Raw genomic sequence first — 25,882 nt, forward strand, 5'->3', positions numbered from 1 at the left:
TGGCGTGGAGGTAATTATGAGCTGTGTGAGCGGCTAAGCGCTATCTGCAGTGGGGATGACCTGTGTGCACCACCTACCTTGGAGAGCTAAGCGGACGAAAAGCCTGGCTTTCTATTTGGGGAAGACCGCCTGGTGTAATGTGTTCCCCTATTGTCTTCCAGGATCCGTGGCTAAATGCTAAGATCTCAGCTCCGGTGGGCATCCAAACGCCCGCACTTTGAACCAGCGAGTCGCCGACAGGCAACAACATTGAAGTGTTGGGTTGATGTTCAGATCCGTTCACATTTCACGAAGACCGCATTCCTCCTTTATCTGGATTTTTTTTTTTAACCACGCGACGGAATATAAATGGTTAAACTCGGTTCACCCGCAGTCCGGCGCGTCTGTTTATTTGTCGTTTTGGTAGTCCGGTCAATCGCTCTGTATTTTCCCCTTCTCGCCCGACACGTCGGCTTCGCTCTTCCACGACTGTCGTGTTAATGCATTTAGAGCGTGAGACAATCGCCTTGGAAAAAAAAAGCAGTGGCCTTTGCGGCAGCTCGCTCTGCTGCCCTGTGTTTTCTTTCAGAGCTGTGCTGAGATCTCGCAAAATGCGCAAAAAGGCCTCCCCCTGATGTCGAAAAGATGGTAGTACACGTTACAGCCAATAACGGGGACATCATTGCATCGAATGAGCGACAACCGCATAGAGAAGGGACAGCCTTCTTTTTTATATATATATATAAAATACTTTATTACAATGTCTCACTCGACTCATTACACAATTATTTTCTTTTATTCGCAGATTAGCCTGCACCTTCCTCTGCAGTCCATCAGTAGACATGGCTGGCATTGCTTGATTTATAGGCCATGGGCCTATATGTGTGCAATACATAGCGATGTAGTAAGAGTCAGATGCGCGTAATGTAGCATGTTTTAACTTACATTTAATGAATCAACAATGTAACCCAAAACTTGCAATCAGTCAGGAATGATCCAATCAGGTAATCTCATCTTTTTGAAACATCAGTACAGGTATTTAGAAAACAAACCTTTGCAATGGTATGCTCTCGATTTTTGAGCTATATAAACCGTATTTGCTGTTACATACATCAGGCACTTTTTGAGATGGACAATGCAAATGCGGTGCATTGTGGAAATCTGGCAAAGACAGCATTAATAAGTGACATAAGACAGTTCATGACGTAAAAAAATTAAAAGTGCTGTTGGGCTCTGCATGTTTGCACATCTCAAAACTTGCTTTGCTGAACTGGAGGTACGTATGTGTACAGTTTGCTATTATAACTGTTACACTGAGAAGTCCTGCAATTGGATATCTACGCCAACCTGCATGTCTCTTAAGTATTGTTGGATCCCCACAGTATGAAAACAACCAGTAGGAAATGAATCACTGGAACTCATTAGAATCGAAAGAAAACTTTTGTAGGCCTACTTATTGCTGTGTGAACTTTAATCCAATCAGACACACATGCACACACACGCACCCACACACACACACACACACACAGAAGTCTATAACAGCATCTTCTCTCTGGATCTCAGCGGGCGCGTGGGGGACACAACAATGTCGTCAGAGTCATCCGAGTCGATGGGCGTGGCACCTCGTGGGGGGGGCACTTCACAATGGAGCTCCACCTGAGCTGTGGAAGAAGAACCAACCTCATCAGAATACTGACAGGACACCGCGGTACTCTCGTATAGGATTCAACCGTGGTTATTTGAGTGTCATTTTTTTTACAAATGGCAGAGTCAGCATTCGGCTATTAGTGAGTGAAATGCTATTAGTAAGTGTTTTTATTCACTGTCAGTGTCTAAAAAGAACAGCTGTTTTATGTTGACTGCGTCTGCCTCTGTACCAGCCACTTTAGATGTTAGCTGCCTGTTCCTTTCTGACAGGGCATCTCTTTCCTGGTTGCTCAGAGGAAACCATCTCGCCTGTCAATCACAGGTGCTCAAGATGGTGGCGAAACGGAGGAAGGGAAGTGAGCAGAGAGAGAGAGAGGACGTCTTTAGCTGCTTTAGTTTCAAAACCTCTCTCTCTCTCTCTCTCTCTCTCTCTCTCTCTCTCTCTCTCTCTCTCTCTCTCTCTCTCTCTCTCTCTCTCTCTCTCTCTCTCTCTCTCTCTCTCTCTCTCTCTCTCTCTCTCTCTCTCTCTCTCTCTCTCTCTCTCTCTCTCTCTCTCTCTCTCTCTCTCTCTCTCTCTCAGCCACCTCCAGTACCTTTAAAAGGACTTAACACTCTGACACAATATGAAACACACACAGCCTGGGCCCCCTCACAAGCCGGCTGTATCCTGGGCGCTGTGGTGGTGCTCGGTGACAGGGATCACACAGAAGACAGCGTTATGTATTGGATGGGAAGAGGCCACCTGGGAATGGCTCATGGTTCAATGGTTTCATTTGAAACGTGACACGGGGCTGCGGCGGCGGTCCATAATTCAGAGACAATGTGAAGGTGTCCTTCTTGCAGAGCTACACCCATCGCAGAGGAGCACCGTACTGCCCTGCCAGACCTTTCCACCGGATTAACAGCCGACACGGGTACTAAAGTTTCACTACAAGCTATTACAATGTAATGTACCTCACGGAAAAGAATACAGGATAAGATAAAGATGGTTCATTTAATAACTGTGGCGTCAATTTTGTTGACAATGTACAAAAAAAAGAAGTTCTTGGCTGTTGTTGTTTTTCATGTGCTTGTTTTTATATTAAGAGGCGTGTTTGTGGTATCCATGCTCCAAAATGACAATAATAATCCTGGTCAATTTAATGATAATAATGAGGAGTTTTGTGCGTGTGCAAATGCAGATCTTTTCCGGGTTACCTGGTCTGCTGGGAGGACACGGAGAGAAACTGCCTTGTCTTCCTGACACCTGGATGGCTGAACTGCTGCCGTGAGTGGAAGGCATAGGGGAGAAGGAGCTACACACACACACACACACACACACACACTTTAATTTGTCTGTTGACATGCATGTGATGATCATGTTTTGAATACGCCACACACACACACACACACACACACACACACACACACACACACACACACACACACACACACACACACACACACACACACACACACACACACACACACACACACACACACACACACACACACACACACACCTGAACCATGACCCATGTTATTACTATGCTACATCTCCTTGGGTAGCTGCAGCATACCTTTGTGTAGTCAGCCCACAGCGAACCAGGTGTCCCCTGAAGACAGACTGAATGGTCGTCACGGCAGCAGCATCCATCTGTCCATCAGCAGAGACGTCCCCACAGTCACCTCTGCTGTGTGGGGGGACTGACTGAAAAAGAGGTGAAGGTTGTAAGCGGAAAAGGAATGTGGAAGGAATGTGGAAGAGTGGTAAGGGGTTTGCTATAGGAGAAACCTTTTGGATACAACACCCTCTAGCCATTCCTGGCATGCATGAACTAAACACTACATTCCATTCTCAACTGCCCCCAAATATGGCACATTTATTCGAGGATCTGAATATAGGATGGATCTGGGAAAAATATGTGAACAAATCAAATGTCTGAAGTGCTGAATCGCGACCCTTCAAGGCCACCACGAGGCTACGCCGCTACAACACATTTGCTGCTTTATGTGGCTCTGGTATCGCCAGGGAGCTTGCGCTGCACCTTGGCGTCTGTGAGAGACGCTTCTCTGAGCCGAGCGTGTCGCAGTAGATGGCCTCTCAGCGTTGACTGCAGCATCACGACGTCCTACAGAGAAGAGGAGGAGGAGAAGGAGGAGGAGGGAGTGTGTAATGAAGTGCAAGCAGAGAACGGAAGAACAATAACAGACAATACACTGCAATAACACAGCCGTAGCGCTCATAGCTACAAGGTTCCCTTCTCTCCACACACTTTTTGTCTGTGTTCCCTCCAGCCGTTCTGAATGGTCCTCGCCGCCTTGTCCCGCTCCTTCTTTAATCTGGTTTCTGCTCTTCTCCTTCTCCTCTCCTCTGCGTTCCCCCTCCCCGGCGCCGTCCTCCGCCTCCCCTCCGGACCCTCCGGATCCTCAGGTGCCGCGCCGTCCCGGGCCCCGGCCTCTCGGGGGGCCTCGGGGGAGGCCGGAGCGGGGCCCTCCGGGGCCGGCACCGGTCGCTCCCTGTCCTTCTCCTCCAGAGTTTGGATTTTCAACCGCAACCGCAACGACTCCTCTCTGATGACAGACAGACACAGATGTGCCCTTACAGCCCAGACGCTGCTACATGACTGACACATATTGGCATAATGGACAAGGATGTTCGCCATGATTAACACCTGAATTTAATCAATATGAATGTGAAAATAACACTTATTTTTTGTGCAAACCCTACATATTTTGCACACACGTTATAAACCACTGATGTGATACATCACAGGTTCAACACACCTGTGCTCGTTGCGCTCTTTTTCATGTTTTTTTACTTGTTCATCCTTCCATCTTTCTGTCTCTTGTTCCAATTCTTCCATCTCCGCCTTGAGCCGTAACAGCTCAACACTGCACCAAAATACAGCAACAACACGTTATAAATAGGTTTCAACATGGGCATCTTCGTTTGAAAAGGTAGATGTTCATTAACTCCACCAGGGGGCAGTGTAAACGTTGGCCACATGCAACATTTCACGTACTCTTTACTGGCCAGCGTCTCCTGAAGCAACTTCCGCTCCTCCTCCAATACATCAACACGACCTCGCAAAAACAACATCTCCTCCGTTCCCACGGGAACCACTTCTTCTGTTGCCACGGTAACCGCCTCTAGAACATCCAGATTCTCCTTAGGCACGGTCTGAACCCCTTGCTCCGATTGGCAGCTGCTCTTTGCTGATGGGGCATGTTTTCTGCCAGCTTCCAACCTCTGAGAGAGCAAGGCGAAGAGGTTTGTGTTGTCCAGAGACAAAATAGATTCAGGGAAAAAAACTCACACTTGTACTGCAATGTGAAACTGGTGCTCCTACCTTCTCTAACTCCAACAGTCTTCTCACTAGCCTCTGTTTACTCCACTCTCTGTAACCTTCACACACACACACACACACACACACACACACACACACACACACACACACACACACACACACACACACACACACACACACACACACACACACACACACACACACACACACACACACAGCTTAGGATGAGCAGGAACACAATCAATTCAACACAGGTGAACTACATGATTGCTTTGTTTGTTGAACAGTGTGTACCACTGCCTGTCTATCTTCATAACTCTCTCTTTTTTTTTTTTCTCCAACTGAGGGACACACACTCACGAGGACGCTTTTGTTCAGAGTTCACACTGAGAGGCTGAGACCACGGCTGGGAAACGAACACAAGTGCAACGCACCCACTCCCCGACAGGAGCCAAGGGGCCTCTGTGTGTGTGGGCTGTGTGCTTTGACGGATATGTGTACGTCTGCGTGTGTGCGTGCACCTTTGATCCCCTCGGCAGGGCTGTCCGTGCTGAGCTCCTCTCTGAGAGTAGAGTTGTCCAGTTGCAGCTGCTTCAGACTCTCAGACAGACGCAGGACCGTGGCCCCCAGGGCCTTCTGCTGCCTCTGGGAGCCCCTCGTCTCTGCTCGACTGCTACGGAAACACAGCAGAGTTACCCGCTATTTCTCACTTTACCGTGGACTAAAGGATTTGTCTGCCTAACATCCACCCACGTCCAAGTAAAGGACTTGCAAGGGGCGCGTTCAATACCTTTTCTCTGCGGCGTTGAGAAGAATTGTCAACCTCTTCATCTACAGGAAAGATACGGATGACCCAAGATTAGATTGCTGCCTAATTAGCATACTCAGAGGAATGTTATCTGTGCTGAAACCAGAAATTACTTTCATTGATTATTCTAGACACAAAGACATTACCTCCTCAAAGTACATTTCCACAGTGATCTTTAACTCCTCCAAGTTGGTGGTCCTCAGCTCACTTTGCAGTTTACTGACAGAATAGAAGGTGAGGAAAAGACTGTGAATAACAGGCGCATCTACACCAATACGTGTGAGGGGTAGGTTAGGTTGGAGAAGGGCTTACCTTAAGGCGTTCTCCTTCTCCCTACACTGCTGTTCCAGTTTCAGAATCCTCTGTTTCAGCCCCTTTATGACCTTGAGAACAGCACAGATCCAGGGTTGATAAGCCTGCCAATTTACATTCAAACGTTTTGGAAGATTAAAGATAAAAAAACACACTCACCACACCGCCCTCCTTGTTCTTATCCACAAAACTACGAGTATATTCAGGACCCTGTAACAAAAAAAAAAAGGGGGGAGTTGATTTTAAAAGTGGTCTGATCTTCTGTTCTCCTTGACTGACATTGTGGATGATTACGACATCTTGTGAATCCTTTGATAATGACAACTAGTCCTACTTTGGTGGGATCCAAGAGCTCCTCAATTTGCTTCTCTCTTCTGGCCGTATCCTCCTCCAGGCGTCGCAGCTTGGCCTTCATCTGCTGGTTGTCAGTCCTCTGGTCCACCAGACTCTGAACAAATTGAGTTACAGCCATGTTTCTGTTGCACAATCAAGATCTTTCAAAGAAAATCGATTCATCATATGATAAAAACATGACAGGATCTTCGACACTGCAAGCCATCAGAATATTTTTATCACGACATAACCAGATTACCTTGATCATTCACTTTACAATTGTGACTAAAGTGGGCCAGAACAGTCTTTTGATTATCTGGATCCCTCCAGCATTTTCTGAGTGTAATTGTTATGGTTTAAAACAGGACAGATGCTGCAAAGACTAAACAAAAAATAAATTGGTTTATATCCCTCTAGAGACCAGTGTTGACAATAAAGTCTTTCTTCATGAATAAAAAATAAATAAATAAATAACCTTAAAAAAAAAAAAAAGTACTAAAAAAAGTAACCTTTATGCGGAAATAAATTATTGTTCTTGTTTACTTTTTTTAGGCGGATGTTTTCATCGTACATCTCTTCCTTGTCTCCGTGGTCGACTCTACCTGAACAGATGAGAAGGAAAGAGTAACTAAGCAGCACATACATACCTTCACATGTCTTGATGACTATATTATGACCAGTTTCATTACATGCACATGAGTAGTTGGAGTACCAGCACAGATTAGAACGTGCATTATTGTTTCACAGTTTGTAATTCTCTGTCGCATGTTCACCTGAATAAAAAAAAGGTTAAGCGCACACACACACACACACACACACACACACACACCATTGGATGTAGAGCGCAATTGCTTGTGCTTCCTGGAGGTCAGGCTCAGGATATGGGCTGTGACGTCATACTCTGACCTCATCGACTGAGACATACCTGATGGAGAGTGAGGGGAGGGTGAGAAGGAGAAGGCAGAGAGAAGACAGATAGGGAAGAAGGGGTGAGAAAGAGAGAAAGAGTAGAGAGTGATATAAAAAATGAGGAAAACGAAGGGAGAGAGAAAGACAGAGAGAGATAGTCAGACGGATTCAATCATGATACCACCACATGTCATGAATGAATGAAAACATGGATCATTTTATCAACATGAGTCATTCATTAACAGTTCCTGTTCAAGAAGTTTCAAGAACATTTACACTAAATCTCACACACGGGCAGACAGCTGGAGCATCTTGAGTGTTTCACTTCTGACATTTTAACCCTCCTTTAACGCTCCCTTGATTGACATCCAACAGGAAACCGAAAACCCCACGAGATTCAACAACCAGTTGTCAGCTGTCTAAACAAGTCTGGGAGATAGTCAGTCTCTCTCTCTCTCTCTCTCTCTCTCTCTCTCTCTCTCTCTCTCTCTCTCTCTCTCTCTCTCTCTCTCTCTCTCTCTCTCTCTCTCTCTCTCTCTCTCTCTCTCTCTCTCTCTCTCTCTCTCTCTCTCTCTCTCTCGGGAAGCCGCCACTCCTCCTACGTCACCATGGTTACACGGCTGTGTTGACACCCTGCCTACCGTTGCCGTTGCTGAGGGAGGTGAGGCACGGGGAGGCGGCGGCGCCCAGGGTGTCCGCCGACGCCACACTCGCGTCCCCCAGGGAGGCCCTGGGCAGTCGCCATGCCGACACGGCCACACGCTTGGAGCCAACCTTCAGACTGCTGAGGTACGGGGACCCTTTAACACACACACACACAGATATTTACTACCATCATTCTGAACAGATTTCAACTTCAGCTCATTGTTGACAATGTCCAAATCTCCAATATAGAACGACAGTTGGGCTAAAGTAACTTACTTGGAGAAGAAGGGGGTTTGCTGGACATTCTCTTCCTCGTCGTTGTTCTCTGAGTCTGATTTAACATAAAAGCACAAATCCAAGACAAGACAACGCTATTAGGCTGCGAGTTTGCACTTGCATGTGATAGATATACATTTCTAAATCGGAGGAGGCACTGCCACTATAGTAACAGTGCCAAAGAAAGTGGGAAAGCCTAAGGGGTATATTTAGGGTAAGGGATGAGTGCATTGTTACCACATTAACCACACGTTAAGAAACTACCAGATCGGCAGGAATTGATTCATGCTTTGACTTCACATGGCCACACACCACAATGAATCAGAAATCCCCATGAAAGTAGACATAAGACTCCTGGAAGAATAAGAAAATACAAGTAGGAGAATGGGAACGACGGAAAGATACGCAAACCAGACATTAGACACAGAAGGCTGAGAATTACCAGCTCCTCGAAGTCCTCGTCCGTCTGAACATCACTGGCTTCCAGGGACAGAGACAGCTTGGCACTTGTTGTACAGGACATTATAGCGAAGGCTGTAGTCCACTCTGTGCTCCTTGGACAACTTTTCTTTCCTTGTGTGGTACACTCATGGTGTTGTAAATCACACTTCAGTTTCCCACGGTCGGCAGTGCAAAATCCTCATGAATGTCATACTACTGATAGGATTCACGTAACGAGAACAACGCATCCATAGCAACACACTGCGTCAATAATAAAGCCGTCCGATGCATAGTTTGACTTGAAGAAAAATGACACCTATCTATTGTGTTTACTGTTTTCCTACCATCGTTTCAGTGTGGAGTCGTCTAGCAACCAGGCAGATACATTGTAGGAAAACCCACAGCTGCCTACCAATAGATTTCTGTTTTCCGCTTTCTAATTATTGAAAGTCACACCTTATTGGTGGAGGCGCGCTTAAAGGAGGGACCTAAATTGCTCTCCTCCAATACAACGTGAGAATGCATATGACATCAGGAGACAAGCCGATCGAACAGAATCATAATTTATTAGATTTTTGTGTGCTGAACGATAAAAATGTTTGGAACCAAAAGTGCAAAATGTTTAACAATAACAATGCTACAACTGAATAATAAGTAATGATTTTGATTTTGGTAAAATTTATTTTATAGTTAAAACTGACATGACCCTCGATGAGATTGACAATATTCTTACACACACATAAACATTGTTTATTGTTTAACATTGTTTATTTATTGTTTATTACATTTCTTTATTTATTGATAGGTGACGGTCTATATTTCTCTGGCAATATATAGGCTTATATCTATTTTTTTTTAGTAGTGCGCAAGAGTGGCAATGGTTGAGTTTTATTTATAAAAAAAAACTACTTGGACTTGTCCTTACTAAGGTACATATATATTTAGTACCCAAAACCATTATAGCCTGCGCTCGCAAGACATTCTGCAGTTCTTTGTTGCGTGTGCTTGCACTGAGCTGGGAAAAGCTCTATAAAAGCTGTTAGAACGCAGACCCCTTTGCGTGGAACACCATCCAGAAACACTTAAAATTGTCTAACAAAAAGTCTGAATTGTATAATCAGTGTGCATTTTGTTTGCGTGAAACCTAAATGTATGTCGGTTTGATTGATGCTGTCTTCTTGGCCAGGTCTCTTTTGAAAAATTGATTTTAATCTCAATGAGACCTTGTTGAATAAAGGTTTAATAAAATAAAAAATGTAATCCCATACATTGGTTGACAATTGAACATCTAATCCTAATCTGGTTTGACAAGGTCAGAAGGTCATTGACATCATTGCAGTATTTAATAAATGGTTATGTCACAATGACATGTCTGTTCATATCTTGTTAGGTAGATTGTTCGCAGACAATGGAGAAGTACCCTGAACACACACACACACACACACACACACACACACACACACACACACACACACACACACACACACACAGGAACAGACTGGGACTGTATTGCCGTCAGATTGGACCTAGGCCTGATTTTTTCAGTAATAATCAATAATTGTATAAATTCATTCATATGTATTCAATTCTAATTGCTCCTGAATGGGCCAGGCCAGCGAGATACCTGAATCTACCGGTCGTTCTGTAATTCAACAGAACTCACAGATGGCCAGTCTTCCCTTGAACACGCACATCCGCCCTCACAGGGTCATGTTGTGTAATCTTTAATGCTCCAGGTAACCGTGTAGAAACGCGCTCTAATCATGGAGGAGGACCTCGAGCCATGAATAAGAGCTGTTGACAAAATGCTTCAGTGGGTAGTGAGAGCTGTTCAGATGGTGAGCTGTAGATCCAGACAGTTACAGGTTTCTTCAAGTTGAACCCGCACAGAGAAGACTTGGTAAGGACTATAATGCTATAGTAGATAGATCATAGATTCGTGGAAAATAACTAATTGAAAAGACAAATTGTTTGGGATCCTGGTGTGAAATATGTTCTGGCAGAACTTTGAATGCTTTATCACTTGTAAAACTCTGATGCGCAATGTTTGAGAGTTATGTGTGCGTCTGTGTGTGTTGGGGGCTCTGTGTGTGTGTGTGTGTGTGTGTGTGTGTGTGTGTGTGTGTGTGTGTGTGTGTGTTTCAAGATGTATAGAAATGAAATGTGTGTGTGTGTGTGTGTGTGTGTGTGTGTGTGTGTGCGTGCGTGTGCGTGTGTGTGCGTGTGTGTGTGTGTGTGTGTGTGTGTGTGTGTGTGTGTGTGTGTAAGCCGCAACTCGCTGTACACACCTTATTTGACCCTGGCTTTTTCTGCAGTATCTACCTCTTGCCAAGTCTGCAGTCTGTGCGTCATATGCTCTGCTCTATTGTGTAGCTTCAAGGACAGCACTGTTTCATTGTGTAGTTTTTGCCATTCAGCAATGAAAAATCAATTAGAAACCGACCAATGTATTCATTATTTTTGGACTCAGGCCCCTTTGTCTGTGTCTAAAGAATTATTGACGTTAAAAAACTTGGATCTCAATACTTTTATATACAATACTCAAATTATACTGCCTGTCCATGTCTGTTATTTCCAAGCACAGAAAACCAGAAACCAACACACACAGACACAAACACAAAAACACAATATCCGCTGGTTGCTTGTTTTTTGGGAAAGAGAATGCTCTTGTGTGTATGCTGTTGCGTGTGTTACTTAAAATCCACCGTGCATGTCCGCCGGTCAGGTTAATCCTTCCCTGATGGAAAGGAATGGGCTGACCTCAACTTGCACTAGACCCTGACACCATCTTAGTGTAATGGGCTTAGTCTTTCACTTTAAAGTCCCAGACACTACCCTGTCATTGGTTGGAAGAAGAGACCAAAAGGACATTGAGGGCTTTTTGAGCGTTGTCCTGGAAATCATAGAGATAGGTTTATGGGTTATGGGTTTATCTATAGGTTTTGACTGCCTTCTAGTTCTCTGTAGAATCACTGTTTTATGCTTCTGTTCTGTTTTTCACGCCAAGCCTACCCTACCCTCTTTGCCAGATGTATTCCAGGTACGATTTGTGTTTCAGATGTTTGTCATAATTGAATAGTTGTACTTACATTGACTGCATTTTTACTTTCCTCTCTTTCACTGTGTGTGTGTGTGTGTGTGTGTGTGTGTGGGCATGCAGGAGCAGCGAACAGGAACCTCTTATGGATTCCCCAACATCCCCCTCTCTGTTGAACAGACACTCTGTAAAGGTATATAGGTGTAGGCATACGAAATACTCACAAAAGAGTGTTAGCAATATAGGAAACATTAGAAATATGTCAAAAGTCAATCTAGCTGTATGCATATGATCCTTTAAAATAAGATTGTCATCAGAACATATATTTATAATATGTTGTTAAAAGCAATCATAGCTTCATCAAATAATGATAAACGTTTACAGGTTGATTTGATGCCAGAGAAGAAAGGACTTCCCTTCCTCAAACATGTGCAATACGAAATCACAACAAAGGTTAGCAAACACGCAGACACACACACACACACATACTCACACAACAGATTGTTGGGTTGAATTCACAGCTATAAATCTACGAATGAGTGTGTGTTTCCAGTGTGCCCATGCCAGTGTGCTCCCAGCGCTACAGACTACCGGTGCACAGGAGCTACAACGACTTTGATGTGTTCCGCATGCTGTTGATCCAGAGGTTCCCCTACAGGATGGTCTCCCAGCTGCCCCCAAAGAGGATGCTTAAGGGGGGTAAGAGGCCTCCAGGACGCCGGAGACACCCAAGACATACCATTATGGGTGGTATAGTGGCTGTGGTGGTTGACTTGCAGGGTTTGATCCTCATACTCAATGTAGGCAGCCTCAGCTGCAGGCGTCACATAGTCACAGGGTAATTTGGGATAGAAATGTGCCATGTTATTAAATGTTTAATGTATTTAACGGTAACACGTGTTTACTAAGCTCACCCTCCAGCTATGAATGTCGTCAGATCACTTATACTATGACAACCAGATAAATAATGTTATGAATCAGATGTGATTCATGTTTTGAAAGGCGCCTCCTTTACAATTCGGTGGTCTTCCCATCTCTGATAAAAGAATTTCGGGTCTGTGTGAGAAAACATTTAATCTGAGGATTGGTTAAGTTTACAATTCACAAACACCCACTAAATAGATGTTGGACCCAGACGTCAATAATATTAATCTTTGTTATGCTGTGTGTTCCAGTGCTGTCCTCCCAGTCGGAGAAAGACTTCATTGAGTGCCGGCGGCAGGGGTTGGAGAGGTTCATCGCGCTCATCGTACAGCACCCTTTCATGAGTAAGGACGGCATGGTGGACATCTTCCTCTGTGCCAGCGCAGAGGTGACACACACACACACACACACACACACTATAACAAAAGCAATGCAAGTCACTCTATGTTAAAAATGAATGTATCATTTTTAATGTGCACTACGATGAAAGGCCAGAATGTCATGCAGAAAGTTTGTTTTCCTTGGCCTACGACAACTAAACTTCATCCCCACCCTTTCTTCTTCACGCTCTAAAGGATGTGCAGAAGAAACTGAGAGAATCCTTCAAAAACCTAGGGGATGAGTTCATGACCAATTGGAGCGCATGCCAGGCCAAGGTGTTGTGAGATAAACATCATCAATGTTATCGAAAATATCTGCTGATAGAGGGTTTTCCCCCTCTATTTCCTCCTGCTTTCATGTATTTTGCAAGCCTTGGATTTATTAGGCTTTCTTGTGAATAATTCCTATCCTTACTTTTCATGGTGAAAAGTAAAGGTTTGGATGTAAAGTTGCTTGGTCTGCATTTCTGACTGAATATTTAAAGGAATCCTTATGAAATATGTAGTTGCCATGTTTCAGTACTTGTGAGATGACTTTTAATAGCTTAATCTTGGTTTGATTTTCCTTCTCTCAAAAGGACAATTTACCTGCTGACGTTGAAGATCAGGTGGCCTCTTGTCGTGAATTCATAGGTAACAGATTAAAGATTGAATATTTAGATATGAAATATTTATGAAATCTATATACAGATAATAGACATGTGCTAAATATACATAGAAGTATATATTAACACAACACAACACTAAATCTCTAATCAAGATGCCTCACGCTGCTGCTCATCAATGACAATGTCTTTGAAAAAGCTGGTTTGTATAAAAGCTTCTGCCAAATGATCAAATAGTGGTTATTACATAGTACTGTGTGTACTATCTATTGATAGAATGATTGATCAGAATATCAAGGGCCATTCTGTGTGCATATACTTTGCTTACAGCTCAGTAACATTCACCCTATCACCAGGAAACATTGAGTCAAGTTTCCAACACCTGAGGGACAAGATGGAAAGAATGACTCAAAGGTCCAACGAACACGCAACAGATCTGCAGCTCTTCTCCCATGAACTGGGGTACGATTAGCCAGAGAGGTCAGGGAACCCTGCCCACTGAGGGCATGGATGAGGGGATGTGGACTGAAGGAAGGATGAATGGCTGGATGGACAGATTATACATGGAGTGAAGGATGGTAGATGGATGGTAGATAGGTGGATGGATGGACAGATTATAAATGGAGTGATGGATGGTAGATGGATGGTAGATAGATGGATGGATGGACAGATTATAAATGGAGTGAAGGATGGTAGATGGATGGTAGATAGGTGGATGGATGGATGGATGGACAGATTATAAATGGAGTGAAGGATGGTAGATGGATGGCAGATAGATGGATGGATGGATGGACAGATTATGAATGGAGTGAAGGATGGTAGATGGATGGCAGATAGATGGATGGATGGACAGATTGAATGGAGTGAAGGATGGTAGATGGATGGTAGATAGATGGATGGATTGTAAATGGAGGTGGATGGATGGCGGTGTGGCTGGATGGACAGGAGGAGGATGAAAGGGCAAGACGTTAATAGCTCCATCATGCTGTTTCCTTCCAGTATGCTGGGTCACTGTCCGGGGCCGAAGCAGGAGCATGTCCAGAGAGTGTGGAGCACACAGAGACAGTGTCTGAGACGAATGTCAAAGGAGTTCACGTCACTGGTCACTAAAGCAGAACAGAAGGTAAACTACACAAAGACAGCATTACAGACTTAGTGCTGTGAAGAAGAGAGAGTAAACTCTCTCTTTCTGTGTGTGTGTGTGTGTGTGTGTGTGTGTGTGTGTGTGTGTGTGTGTGTGTGTGTGTGTGTGTGTGTGTGTGTGTGTGTGTGTGTGTGTGCGTGCGTGTGTGTGTGTGTGTGTGTGTGTGTGTGTGTGACCTCTGTTTATGATGACATTGAGAAGCAGGAAAGCCTGAAGGAGATGGACGTGTTGGACATACTGAACATGTTTGTGGACCTTCTTCACGCCTACAAGGTACTGCAGTGAAATCCACTGGTTCTGCCATTGGTCGTTTCTGTTAAGCAAAGGCCCAAATATTAAAATAATGAGCCGGCATCTTTATCTATAGTGAATGTCTTTCCTCTTGGGGTATTTTGGGACACAAAAGGGCGACGTTTTGTGGGGGGAAAAAAAATAGATATATACCCAGTTAATGGCATCTGCATTCATGTGCAGGAACTGTGGGATCGCCATGGGCACAGCATGTTTATAGAGCACCGGAAAGCTCTTCTGCAGAAGTCTACGTCTAATCTCCACCAGGGAGCCACGACAACCAACAGCCTGGCATTCGCCGACATCCTCAGCTTTCAGCAGCCGGAGTCACACCTCACTAAGGTACACTAGGCCAATGGTAAGGTACAGCAGCCCACCGCCACACTATCCCATAACTGGTAAGGTGCACCAGCTGATCTGTGCCTCTCTTTATCCCTTTGTCACTCTTTGCCTTTCTCCCTCTTTGTAGCAGGAGAATGCAATCGTCACCATGGAGTTGAGGAACGACTTTTCGCTGCTGTGTCTTTACCAGGAGACTCAGCTCTTCCTCGGACTCCTGCCTCTGGTCACACAGATACTGTCAGGCTTCATACGCACCCAGGGACAGGTTCACGCTGAGGTAAACAAAATGACACACAACATGTAATGCTTATTTATATTACTCAAAACAGTCAACTTTACATATTATGTCTAAACTGTTTGTCATTCTTCCTATGTCCAGATGGGGGCGCTGTGGTCTGAACTGGGTTTCAAGCTGACGAGCCTACGGGAGCATTCCAGCAGCCCCGAGCCCGATGAGATCCTCTCGCCTTCCTCCTCCTCCGAACTTTACTCTGTTAGTTTCACATCTAGTTCTGGGTTTCTGGCCCCGTCCATTCATGGAGACCCCTCGAACAGCCCGAATCGCCCCAGTCCTTGCCCTAGCAACCAAGTCAAACACATCCCCCATCCTTCCCCAGACAACAGGCCCCAGCACAGATGAGCTCCTCTGACGAACACACTTATCTTTTCTTTTTTACACACCATTATTCTAATCTATAACATGTCAACTCTGAATTTTACAACTAGATGCCAGTGTTCTGCAATACATTATTAAAACAAATGTATTATATGTATTATGCAAAATGTGTGATTTTGGAAGATAACTATTTCATATTATTTAAAGGCCTAATATGTATGATTTTGTTAATAAAATAGGTAAAAACCACTAGGCGTATGTTATATATATTTTTTGTTGTGTACTTACATTATCCCAATTGTTTCCAACCATTGCTAAACTCAGGGAAATCCATACTTTTAAAATGGAAACGTCCCGTGCAATTTTGTTGAGTGTTAACGGCATCATTTTCCCTCAACCACTAGCATCCGGGAAATAAGGGAAACACATTGTTTATATATATTGTTTTTATGGCTCAGTCGTGATGGAACACGATTATTCAGTCATCCATTTTGTGCCAAAGCTGTGAATCAAGCGACCCAAGAAGAGTATCTGACAAGAGGAGAGATAGCCTACGAAAGTAGGCTAACATTGGTGCGGCATTCCCAAGATGGAGAGCTTTGCAAGGAGCTAGGACTATAGAAAGACGCCCATCTCACATGTGTTCTACCAGACAGGTAAGCACCATTTATCAGACCGTAGTAGCAGAACTTTGATATGCTACTGTTCTGTCTGAATAGTGGTATGGCTGTGATCTCAATTTTTCTGAGATGGTAAATGATGGTTATTCCTAATCATCTGAATATGTATTTGACCTCACAGGGGCCAGCTCTACACAACAAGTGACAAGAGCTGAAACGTAAACTACAACCTCGTTCCTCTAAACTGACTTGCCATTTTGGTCTGGGTAGGTCATGTATCCTGCTCACTACTGCCGTGCTGCCTGCTGATGCTGTCCCTCTTCCTCTACCCACCGGCCTTCCTCTTGCCGCACCGCTTGCTCTTCCTGTCCCTTTCCTTTTTCCTGTGGCCGTCCGTCTTCTGTTTCCCTGTGATAGGCCTTGCCCCCTGGGGACTCCAGGCGTCATCAACATTGATACATCCAATGAGGAGCTATATCAGTCTTCCTGAAACATACAGTATTGACGTCAACAGAAGCACACAATCTTGAGATACAGAGACGAGAAGGAAGAAAGTGGCCAAGTTGTAGTAGTGAGTATGTTTGTGAGTGAAGCATGGGTTACAGAACCAGGGATCCTGATGTCCCACCACATCAGACACTGTCAAGTATGTATGTGCTGTTTGCAAGAGGGACATGGTGTGTGTGTGTGTGTGATGTAAATATTGGTCGGTTCATTGGGAATGTCAGCAGTATCAGAATGTCTGATTATGCTGTCCTCTAAAGAAACATTTTGTTGAACGATTTCCCAGACATGACCTCTCCCCCGACCGCAATCATATGGTTACCATGACGAGATGTATCCCAGGGAACCATCAGAGAGAAACTTGTGTGAGAGGCAGAGACACAGAGCGAGAGAGAGAGAGCAAGAGAGAGGGGGGGGGGGGGGGGGGGTTGGTGGGAGAATGCAAGCTAGACAGAGACCTACAGTCGAAATAATGGAAGGGAAAGGCACACATGCAGGAACCATGGAGTCTAGCCGAAACCCATAGCAACAGCTCATCAAAGCACTGTTATGAAGCTCATATACGTATGTTCACTCATCAACGTCCTTTGTCCTCATTTATATATTTTCAACACTGCATTACCCAAACTGCTGTAGCCTATTTTGTTTGTATATTGTTATGTCTATACCATGACCTCTCAAAACACAACCAATCCCCTGTTGTTTGGTGAATGTGGAGCAAAGGATGACACAACCCCAATTATAGGGAGGTACCGAAAAGGGTGAGGGGGGCGAGGAACAGAGACGGGGGAGGGGGTATGGGGGGGCACACAGTTTTTTGGTCCATTATGTGTTGGTCATGTGTGTTCGTTATCATTGGTTGGTCATTGGTGTTGCTGTTATAGGGTGTTCTTGTTTTGACTTGCAGCCTTTACTTTTTTTAGAATGTAGGGCGACCATAAAACTCTGTGAAAAACAGCAATTCTAATACTGTCTGCTGACACGACACAGCCCAGCCCAGCCCAGCTCGAGTCTCCCTCTTGATCGCCCCCCACCCTCTCTCTCCCTTTTTCACTCCCCCACCCCCGCCCCCCACACCTCTCTCTTTCTCTCTCTCTCTCTCTCACACACACACACACACACACACACACACACACACACACACACACACACACACACACACACACATACTCTCTCAATCTTTCTATCTGTCTCCCTCCCTTTCTCTCTCTCTCTATCCCCCTGCCCACTAGCTTTGTCTGACCGTCCATTTGACACAGATAGGCACACTCTGTTTCTCTTCACCCGGCAAAGATGTCTGCAATGAGTGCCAACGGACCCGGTGAGCTGCTGCGGATTCCACTGGGTCTCGTCAACGGCGATGGGAAGTATCTGACGGCGGAGGCGTTCGGCTTCAAAATCAACGCGTCCGCCTCCAGCCTGAAGAAGAAGCAGACGTGGACGTTGGAGCAGACCGGCGAGGACGGCAGCGCCGTCTTCCTCCTCTCCCACCTGGGCCGCTATCTGGCCACGGACAAAGATGGGAACGTCACGGCGGAACGCGAGACGCGCAGCCAGGACTGCAGGTTCGTTATCACCGCGCACGAGGACGGGCGGTGGTCGCTGATGTCTGAACCCCACGGGCGCTACCTGGGCGGCAGCGAGGATCGAATCACTTGTTTTGCGCAGGCCGCCACGCCGACGGAGAAATGGAGCATGCACCTGGCCGTGCACCCGCAGGTCAACCTCTACAGTATCGCGCGCAAGCGGTACGCCCATCTGAGCGTCAAAGGGGAGCGCGGAGAAGTGGCCATAGACCGGGACGTCCCCTGGGGGGTCGACTCGCTCATAACACTGGTTTACCGAGAACAGCGCTACCACCTCGAGACCTCTGATAATCGTTTTCTCCGAAACGATGGCACTCTGTCCAATAACACCGATAAGGACACCGGCTACATGTTGGAATTCCGCTCCGGCAAAGTGGCCTTCCGTGACTGCAGCGGCCGATATCTGGTGCCGCTGGGTCCCACGGGCACAATGAAGTCCGGGAAGGGAACCCGGGCTGCCAAAGATGAATTGTTTGGGCTGGAACGCAGCCACGCACAGGTCGTTTTGACCGCAGGCAACGAGAGAAATGTCTCCACAAGACAAGGTAGCGTATAAAAATGACTTTCTTCTTTTATTTTTCTATTTGATAAAATATGAATACAAATATGAACAAGCTTATTGAGGCATGATGCTGTTTATCATCATGCATTGATACCCCATCATGCATATCTCTGCATTGGACACACATCTGTTGCATCTTGCGTTGCCATTTTTATGCGCAGGCGCAAGGCGCATACATGTGTGTAGAAAATGTGACCTCTTTCGTTTCTTCCTCGCACAGAAATAGGACTTGTATTTCCCTCCTCCTTACACGCCATGTGTTTTTCATTATCAGGCCCCCCTTTCTCTTTCAGCAAGCCCCTCGTTCCTTTCCACCCATTTTCTGTCTGCAGCAGTAATTCTACCCGTGTCTTTGTTGCTAGGTAAAATAAGGGGGCGGTTCGCATACAATAGCGGAGCAAAGATTATTGGAGAGATTTATGCCGTGATTGCCTTTTATTTTATTTTATTTTATTTTATATAATTACCACAACGTGAATGGAGTGTGGATTTGAATTGAAATGTGATTATATTAGACCGTTTGGCAACCACTGTTTCAATGAATGAGCGTGGAAGACAGCGTGGTCCTCTTTTTAGGGTGGGCACGCCTAGAGCTTACTTTGTTGATTTCATTTCTTATTAACATCCTTAATAAAACTTAAAAACGTCACCCAAATGAACTGGGAGCAGAAGCATTATTCATCCTATTAACATTAGGGCTACTTGTTTTCTCTCTAGCCTACTAATCTAGTCTCAGGTGTGCCATTTTGCTGGACCAAAATTTGTTCTAGGGCAGAGAATGTCTTCAATTAGGTTACCGCTCAAGAAAAAATCCTGACCTGGTTTTACATTTTTAAATAGAATATTCCAGAAGAATAGATTGAGGAAACCAAGCCTCAGCACACGATGAGGTCACCTTCCACGGGGAAGGGAGGGGAGGGAAGCTGGGAGAGGGGTTCAGAGAGATCATCCACACTTTTTTGGCCACTGTCCCTTATTGTGGGATGGACCTGTCGGCCAATCAGGACGAGGAAGGGGACCAAGAGGTGTTCCAGGTGGAAATGACTCCCGAGGACAGGAAATGTGCTTTCCGCACCGCTGCTGGGAAGTACTGGAACCTCACACCTTCTGGCGGGCTCCAATGCACCGCCACCACCAAGTAAGCTGTGCCAATTCAAACACACACACCCTTATCGTGCCAGCTGAAATGGGCATCAGCCAGGAGTTCCCGAATGCCCCTCTTATGGTTGTGTATTTGATCCGTGTGTCGTTATCCAAGGTCTGCAGACACCTACTTTGAACTGGAGTGGTGTGATGGGCGTGTGCGCATGCGTGCCGCCAATGGGAAGTACGTGATGGCCAAGAAAAATGGACAACTTGCCGCCACTGTTGAGAACACAGGTCAGTGTCTCCTGTGGCGCCACCCAATCCGATCAAGGCAATCTGTGCATCGATCTCATCCATTCATTTCATATTTGGTTCTCTGCAGGGGAGGCCGAGCAGTTCCTCATGAAGCTGATCAACCGGCCAATCATTGTGCTCCGTGGAGAGCATGGTTTCATTGGTTGCCGTAAGGCGGGCATGGCAACGCTGGATTCCAACCGCGCCTCTTACGATGTCTTTCAGCTTGAGTTTCACAATGGAGCCTACTCGCTCAAAGGTAGGGCATGGGCTGTTTTTGTAAAACAATAAGAGGAGGGACGTACTTATAACAGATACATGGGCTCAATGAGCAGGTAGGGTTGGGCATTGTGCTCAGGGATGTGAACAGGTCGACTCATGCAGGAGTATACACAGCAGTCGTCATGTACGTACATCCACAGATGCATTAGGGTCTGAAAGCCTCATTAACCGGTGCTGTTTGTCCAGACTCCCAGGGGAAGTACTGGAGCGTCGGGGATGACAAGGCAGTGAGCAGCAGCAGCCCCACCCCTGTCCAGTTCCTCTTAGAGTTCTGCGATCTCAACAAGATGGCCATCCGTGCCCCGGGGGGGAAGTACCTCAAAGGCGACCACGCTGGAGGGCTCAAGGCCAACGCTGACTCCATAGACAGCGCCACCTTGTGGGAATACTGAGGGAACACAGGCCATGACTTCAGCACAATGTTATCACACAATGGGTTGGTTCATGCTAAGGTATTTGTGTATTTTATCGTATTCATTTTCATCTCTTCCCCTTTGGATTTAGACTGGAAATCTTAATTTGCATTGACAAGTCTATAGTGGAAGAGCTTGAATCATCAGACGTCGAGTGAGAAATATAATTCCTGATCATATGTGTAGACCCTATTTACATTTAAGGAGAATGGTAAAAGTAGACATTAACATGAATCTGTTGCTGCCATATGAACCTAAGTGTAAACAAATACATCTCACGTTGCATCTATGTGCTGTAAATAATGCCTTCTTTGCCTCAAGCACAAAAACAAAATAATAATAACTGGGAGTAACTGGGAAAATGTTTAGTGCACAATTACGCTAAGCTTGGTATAGGAAACCAAATGTGATGGGCTTGCAGACAGACAGGTGACATAAATCAATAAAAGCCTGTACATTATTTTGCATTGCTGCTACAGAGTGGAACATACAGTGAACGGGAAACAGACTTGTTTTGTGTGTTTGCAGTACACATCTTATATGAAGCACATCCCGCACAAGACAACTTGCAACACAGAAACAAGTCGACTGTATTTTCTGTCGCATGGAGGTTGTGCCTTGTATTGAATTGAATGTTTTTCATGTTGTTATCACCTATATTTTCTATATATTCTCCCATGTGAAATGCCCTCAATGAAGCTTTGACAATAAAGTGTTCTCTTGTCAAGTGAACCGTCTTCAAGATGAATGTGGCGTATTCACGAAACCTCAAAATTAATGAGGTCCAATAAAAAACGATTCTGATATCGCTTTATCAGGGTCAGGGGTAATTTATTTATTCCTTTCAACAAACACAAATGTCCCCTTTTCTAAGGTTAGATAGAAGAAAGTAAACCATGATATGAAAAACCAATAGAACCTGCTAGCTAAGGAAATGAATTATTATCTTTTGTTGACTTGCACAAAGTCGTTCGCAACTCGAAACCACCGTGCCCACACACACATGCAATCATAATTTATGTTAACCCAATGATAACTGACCGAGACTTGGCAAACAGTAAATGCGTGGGACTTGATAGGACTGTTCTTTATTTCATCATCTAAAATAAATGCATAAAATGTATTTTATTGGTCAATAGTACATCATTGTCTTTGTCAACGCTCAAGTTTTTTCTAATTTTGCTGCACACTTCTGAGGAAATGTAACTGTCTGCAAGGCGAGAGAGAGAGAGAGCGAGAGAGAGAGAGAGAGAGAGAGAGAGAGAGAGAGAGAGAGAGAGAGAGAGAGAGAGAGAGAGAGAGAGAGAGAGAGAGAGAGAGAGAGAGAGAGAGAGAGAGAGAGAGAGAGAGAGAGAGAGAGGGATCTACCTCTCATTGGTCGAAAGAAATACAGACAACCCTATAAATACAGAATTGGCTTAAGTATACAGTTGTACGAGCTTGGAACACCTGCGCCTATCTCGAGTCTTGAATGGAGATAGCGCACGCACAAGTTGCGAGTTTAACGAGTAGAAGCTGAACTTCTTCTGTAGACCTACTTGTACTTTTTTTCTCACTTCTCCTCACACCATGCCTCGTTTAGAGCGCGAAAGTAACACCGTTCGCCTGGTGATGCTGGGAGCAGCCGGTGTCGGAAAGAGCGCGCTCATCGAGCGGTTTCTGCACGACCAATTTAAAAGCAAATACACGCGCACCGTGGAAGAATTCCACGCGCTCCAGTACGACACCGCCGACGCCGGAGAGGTGCGCCTCGAGATTCTGGACACGAGCGGCAGTTATTCCTTCCCGGCGATGCGGGAACTTAGCATCAAGCATGCTAACGCGTTCGCGCTTGTGTACGCGGTGGACGACCTCGAGTCGTTTCGAGAAGTCGGACGGCTTCGTGAAGAGATACTCACGCTGAGAAAGACCGCGCTCATTACCGTCGTCGGCCACAAAGCAGACTTGACCGAAACGGAGGGTCGCGTGCTGTTCGCGGTAGACGTCATGCCATTGGTGGAGAAGGAATGGGGCTCGAGCTTCGTGGAGGCGTCGTCGCTCACCGGGATCAACACCGTCGGTGTGTTCCTTGCTCTGCTACAACACGTCAACTTGCCGCAACGACTGAGTCCCTTCATCTCCCAACGTAGAGTGAACCCGCAGAGGCAGAACTTGAAAAGAAAACCACCACTTAGGAAAAACAAAAGTTGTATTTTGTCATGATGAGTAGGCCTATTGTCGGCTTGTGAGGGTCGTCCCCTATTGGTTGGATGGGCATTGCTTCATCTAATTGGCCTACATCTTCATCTGTTTTTGAGTTTACTGCAGAGTTTAATCAAAACGGCCATTAACATGCACCTAGTGCAATCACAAAGGCAAGTGTGAAGTCTTGTGGATTGAGAGACAGACCGAGACTGCAGGGTGTTCTGGGCTGAAGGGACCAGTTGTGGACATGAGCAGGGGGTTGTGGACAAGAGCGTTTCTATAGGGGGTCCTGTTCGGGGGCCAAGGCCACTAGCAGCAGCAGCATAGCCTTTTATTCTTAAAATTGTAATGCAAAGTAGAAGAAAATATTATTGCAATTGTTCTGACCGCACCTCTCCCCTCCAGAAAATAAATATTTTAAATTGTATATTGTGGGACCTGTTAATGAGCATTGATAGGCATATGCGTTTAGGTCAGAGCTGTGTATATTTTGGTAGGCTATCCTATATTTTTTCTTTTCAAAGAATGCCAAAAATGAATTTCGATTTTTATTTTTACAAGAGAACTTCCCTGCTCTGCTCGTGGTGGAGAGTTAAAACATGACGTGATTACAGTACGTAACACATGATCGGTATATTTCAAAAATAAATACCATGATTACTGCACAAACCAAAACAAAGACATATTTATTATAGTAACATCCATGGAAGATGTAGGCCTATAAAATACTTAGAATATGGAGTCATTGTACTAGGGTTGGGGAAAATAGGGAAAATATCCGGTAAATTTCCGTCAACTTTCCGGTAAATTTCCATAGGAAGTTAATCTCGGGGATTTTGGAAATATTAAAAATCTGAAAATTATGGGAATTAACTGGGAATTGAGGGTAATTTAATCGAACTGTATCATATCCAAGCATATATATATATATATATATATATTATAAGTAGACATCATCCATGCTAAATAACACTATTAAAAAACATGACTACAAAAACTTAATAAACGTGATTTTAACAGATTTATTTGTAAGTAGAACTTTATCAAGTTCTAATTATTTTATTCTTTCTTTGAACAAAAACATGAGTTAAATATGCTCTGGGCTAGGGCTAACCCTAACCCTAACCTCATTACAGAAACTTCCTAACCCTAAAATCCTATCCTATCTTAAGATAGGAAGGCATTTGGGGGTTTTGGTATTACAGAAGGAGGTTTCCTTACATAACTTAGGAAGAAATCCTATCTTATCTTAAGATAGGAATTTAGCCATAACAGAACTATCCTAAGTTATGAATTTCTTAAGTTAGGGTCCCTAAGTTAGGTGGCCATACACCCTGTCCTCAATTCAAAATAACTGTCAATAACTGAAGAAAATGGCAGCAGCACTGCTCTGGTCTATATGACAATGAAGACAAGGAACATCACAACAGAAATGTAATGGCTGAAAGGCTACTGAGGCTGCATAATGGGTTTTGTCCAATAAGAAAAAAAAAGAAGTAAATTGTGAATGTATACAAAAGTATAAAATATTCGAAACTTCATTCATTTTCAGTGTATACAGTATATCAGGCTGCAGGGCAACAGTCTGACAGCCTGCAGGAAAATAAGCATAAATGGTCCACCTGTAAAAGAGTGCACTCTTCAGATAACTTACAAAGATCCTTTATCAACAGTCTCTGTTAACGTTATAAGTAACGCGTTCTATCAATCTCATGCACATTCTGAGTGCAGAAACAGACATAACCTGATGATTGCCGATCAAAAAATCTGATTGACAGAACAGTTAGGATTTTCTAAGTTAAGAGAAGATAGGAGGCCAAAGATAGGAAATGGCCAACAGGTTGGGGGCTGCTTCTGTAATAGGAAGTTAGGATTTTTCCTATCTTTGAGTCCCTAACTTAAGTTAGAAGGAGCAGTTAGGATTTTTTCTGTAATGAAGCCCCAGGGTTCTAGAAGTCATCAGTGCACATGTGATGGAGGAATGCACAGTGCATGTAGGGGGTGTGGTCTCAATAGCCCTGCAGTAAGCAGTGTGCTAGCGTGATTGAGGAATAGCATAGATATTCTAGTTTACTTGCATGAAATCTGGTTGTGTTAGTGTAAGTCCCCTGTTAAGAGCCAACCTTCAATTTTGTAAACTCTCGGTTTATTCCCATAAATTCCCATGGAAAGTTTCCAACTTTGAAAATTCCCAGAATTTTGCAACCCTAGTACCAATATGATAAATCAAATATGTTTATTGTATAAAGAGTAACATATGGAAGTTCAGTAAGTAACATTAACTGCACAAATCATGCAAAAACACACAACTGATTTTAAATTATTAATTAATTTGAGTAGAATACATTTTAAAAAGTGTCTATACTTCAAAA

The 25,882-nt window shown here is 44.6% G+C and overlaps 4 protein-coding genes and 1 pseudogene across 7 annotated transcripts in view; 3 read left to right on the top strand and 2 right to left on the bottom strand.

Moving 5' to 3' along the window:
• Positions 1-453, bottom strand: part of LOC311340906 (protein tweety homolog 3-like) — a 24,683-nt gene extending 24,230 nt beyond the window's left edge. For 2 of the 3 annotated variants that reach the window (XM_084465813.1, XM_084465811.1), the window contains exon 1: positions 78-453. The gene's annotated coding sequence lies outside the window, so the exon portion shown is untranslated. Of the gene's footprint in view, positions 58-77 lie in introns of those variants that run through there. The other variant, XM_084465812.1, reaches the window with a different exon arrangement.
• Positions 454-988: 535 nt separating this feature from the next.
• On the bottom strand, positions 989-8,811 carry iqce (IQ motif containing E). Its single transcript, XM_084465634.1, has 19 exons — positions 8,642-8,811; positions 8,200-8,254; positions 7,920-8,078; positions 7,199-7,294; positions 6,913-6,971; positions 6,371-6,484; positions 6,196-6,246; positions 6,037-6,107; positions 5,871-5,943; positions 5,707-5,747; positions 5,438-5,589; positions 4,959-5,014; positions 4,632-4,858; positions 4,393-4,500; positions 3,882-4,179; positions 3,654-3,737; positions 3,186-3,316; positions 2,824-2,921; positions 989-1,640 (listed from the first exon to the last, which is right to left on the bottom strand). Exons 1-19 carry the CDS (start codon positions 8,720-8,722, stop codon positions 1,513-1,515), a joined length of 2,082 nt encoding a protein of 693 aa, XP_084321760.1. The 5' UTR covers positions 8,723-8,811; the 3' UTR covers positions 989-1,512.
• Positions 8,812-11,822: 3,011 nt separating this feature from the next.
• On the top strand, positions 11,823-16,003 carry LOC311340240 (sorting nexin-8-like; annotated as a pseudogene). The gene is made up of 12 exons: positions 11,823-11,870; positions 12,062-12,130; positions 12,256-12,376; positions 12,853-12,989; positions 13,177-13,257; positions 13,560-13,614; positions 13,943-14,066; positions 14,586-14,709; positions 14,932-15,003; positions 15,205-15,363; positions 15,491-15,640; positions 15,743-16,003. The product of its transcript is annotated as a sorting nexin-8-like (transcript).
• Positions 16,004-18,396: 2,393 nt separating this feature from the next.
• Positions 18,397-21,305, top strand: LOC311340632 (fascin-like; the record flags this gene model as incomplete). Its single annotated transcript, XM_084465495.1, has 5 exons — positions 18,397-19,234; positions 20,233-20,389; positions 20,510-20,631; positions 20,720-20,890; positions 21,100-21,305. 5 exons carry the CDS (start codon positions 18,397-18,399, stop codon positions 21,303-21,305), a joined length of 1,494 nt encoding a protein of 497 aa, XP_084321621.1.
• A 1,590-nt stretch (positions 21,306-22,895) lies between these two features.
• rasd3 (RASD family member 3) lies at positions 22,896-23,528 on the top strand (the record flags this gene model as incomplete). The annotated part of the gene is made up of 1 exon (XM_084466063.1): positions 22,896-23,528. The coding sequence occupies one exon, from the start codon at positions 22,896-22,898 to the stop codon at positions 23,526-23,528; it is 633 nt and encodes a 210-aa protein (XP_084322189.1).
• Between the last annotated feature and the right edge of the window lie 2,354 nt (positions 23,529-25,882).

This window comes from Micromesistius poutassou (genome assembly GCF_964030765.1).
Source record: "Micromesistius poutassou genome assembly, chromosome: 3".
In the NCBI taxonomy this organism is placed as follows: domain Eukaryota; kingdom Metazoa; phylum Chordata; class Actinopteri; order Gadiformes; family Gadidae; genus Micromesistius; species Micromesistius poutassou.

What these genes read in the sequence shown, in the direction of transcription:
- iqce (XM_084465634.1), bottom strand. Translation starts at nt 8,722, where the DNA reads ATGTCCTGTACAACAAGTGCCAAGCTGTCTCTGTCCCTGGAAGCCAGT. An exon ending in ATTGCGCTCTACATCCAATG is followed by an intron (nt 6,972 to 7,198) that starts GTGTGTGTGTGT and finishes TCATCTGTTCAG; the next exon opens with GTAGAGTCGACCACGGAGAC. An exon ending in AGAACAAGGAGGGCGGTGTG is followed by an intron (nt 6,108 to 6,195) that starts GTGAGTGTGTTT and finishes GCTGTTCTCAAG; the next exon opens with GTCATAAAGGGGCTGAAACA.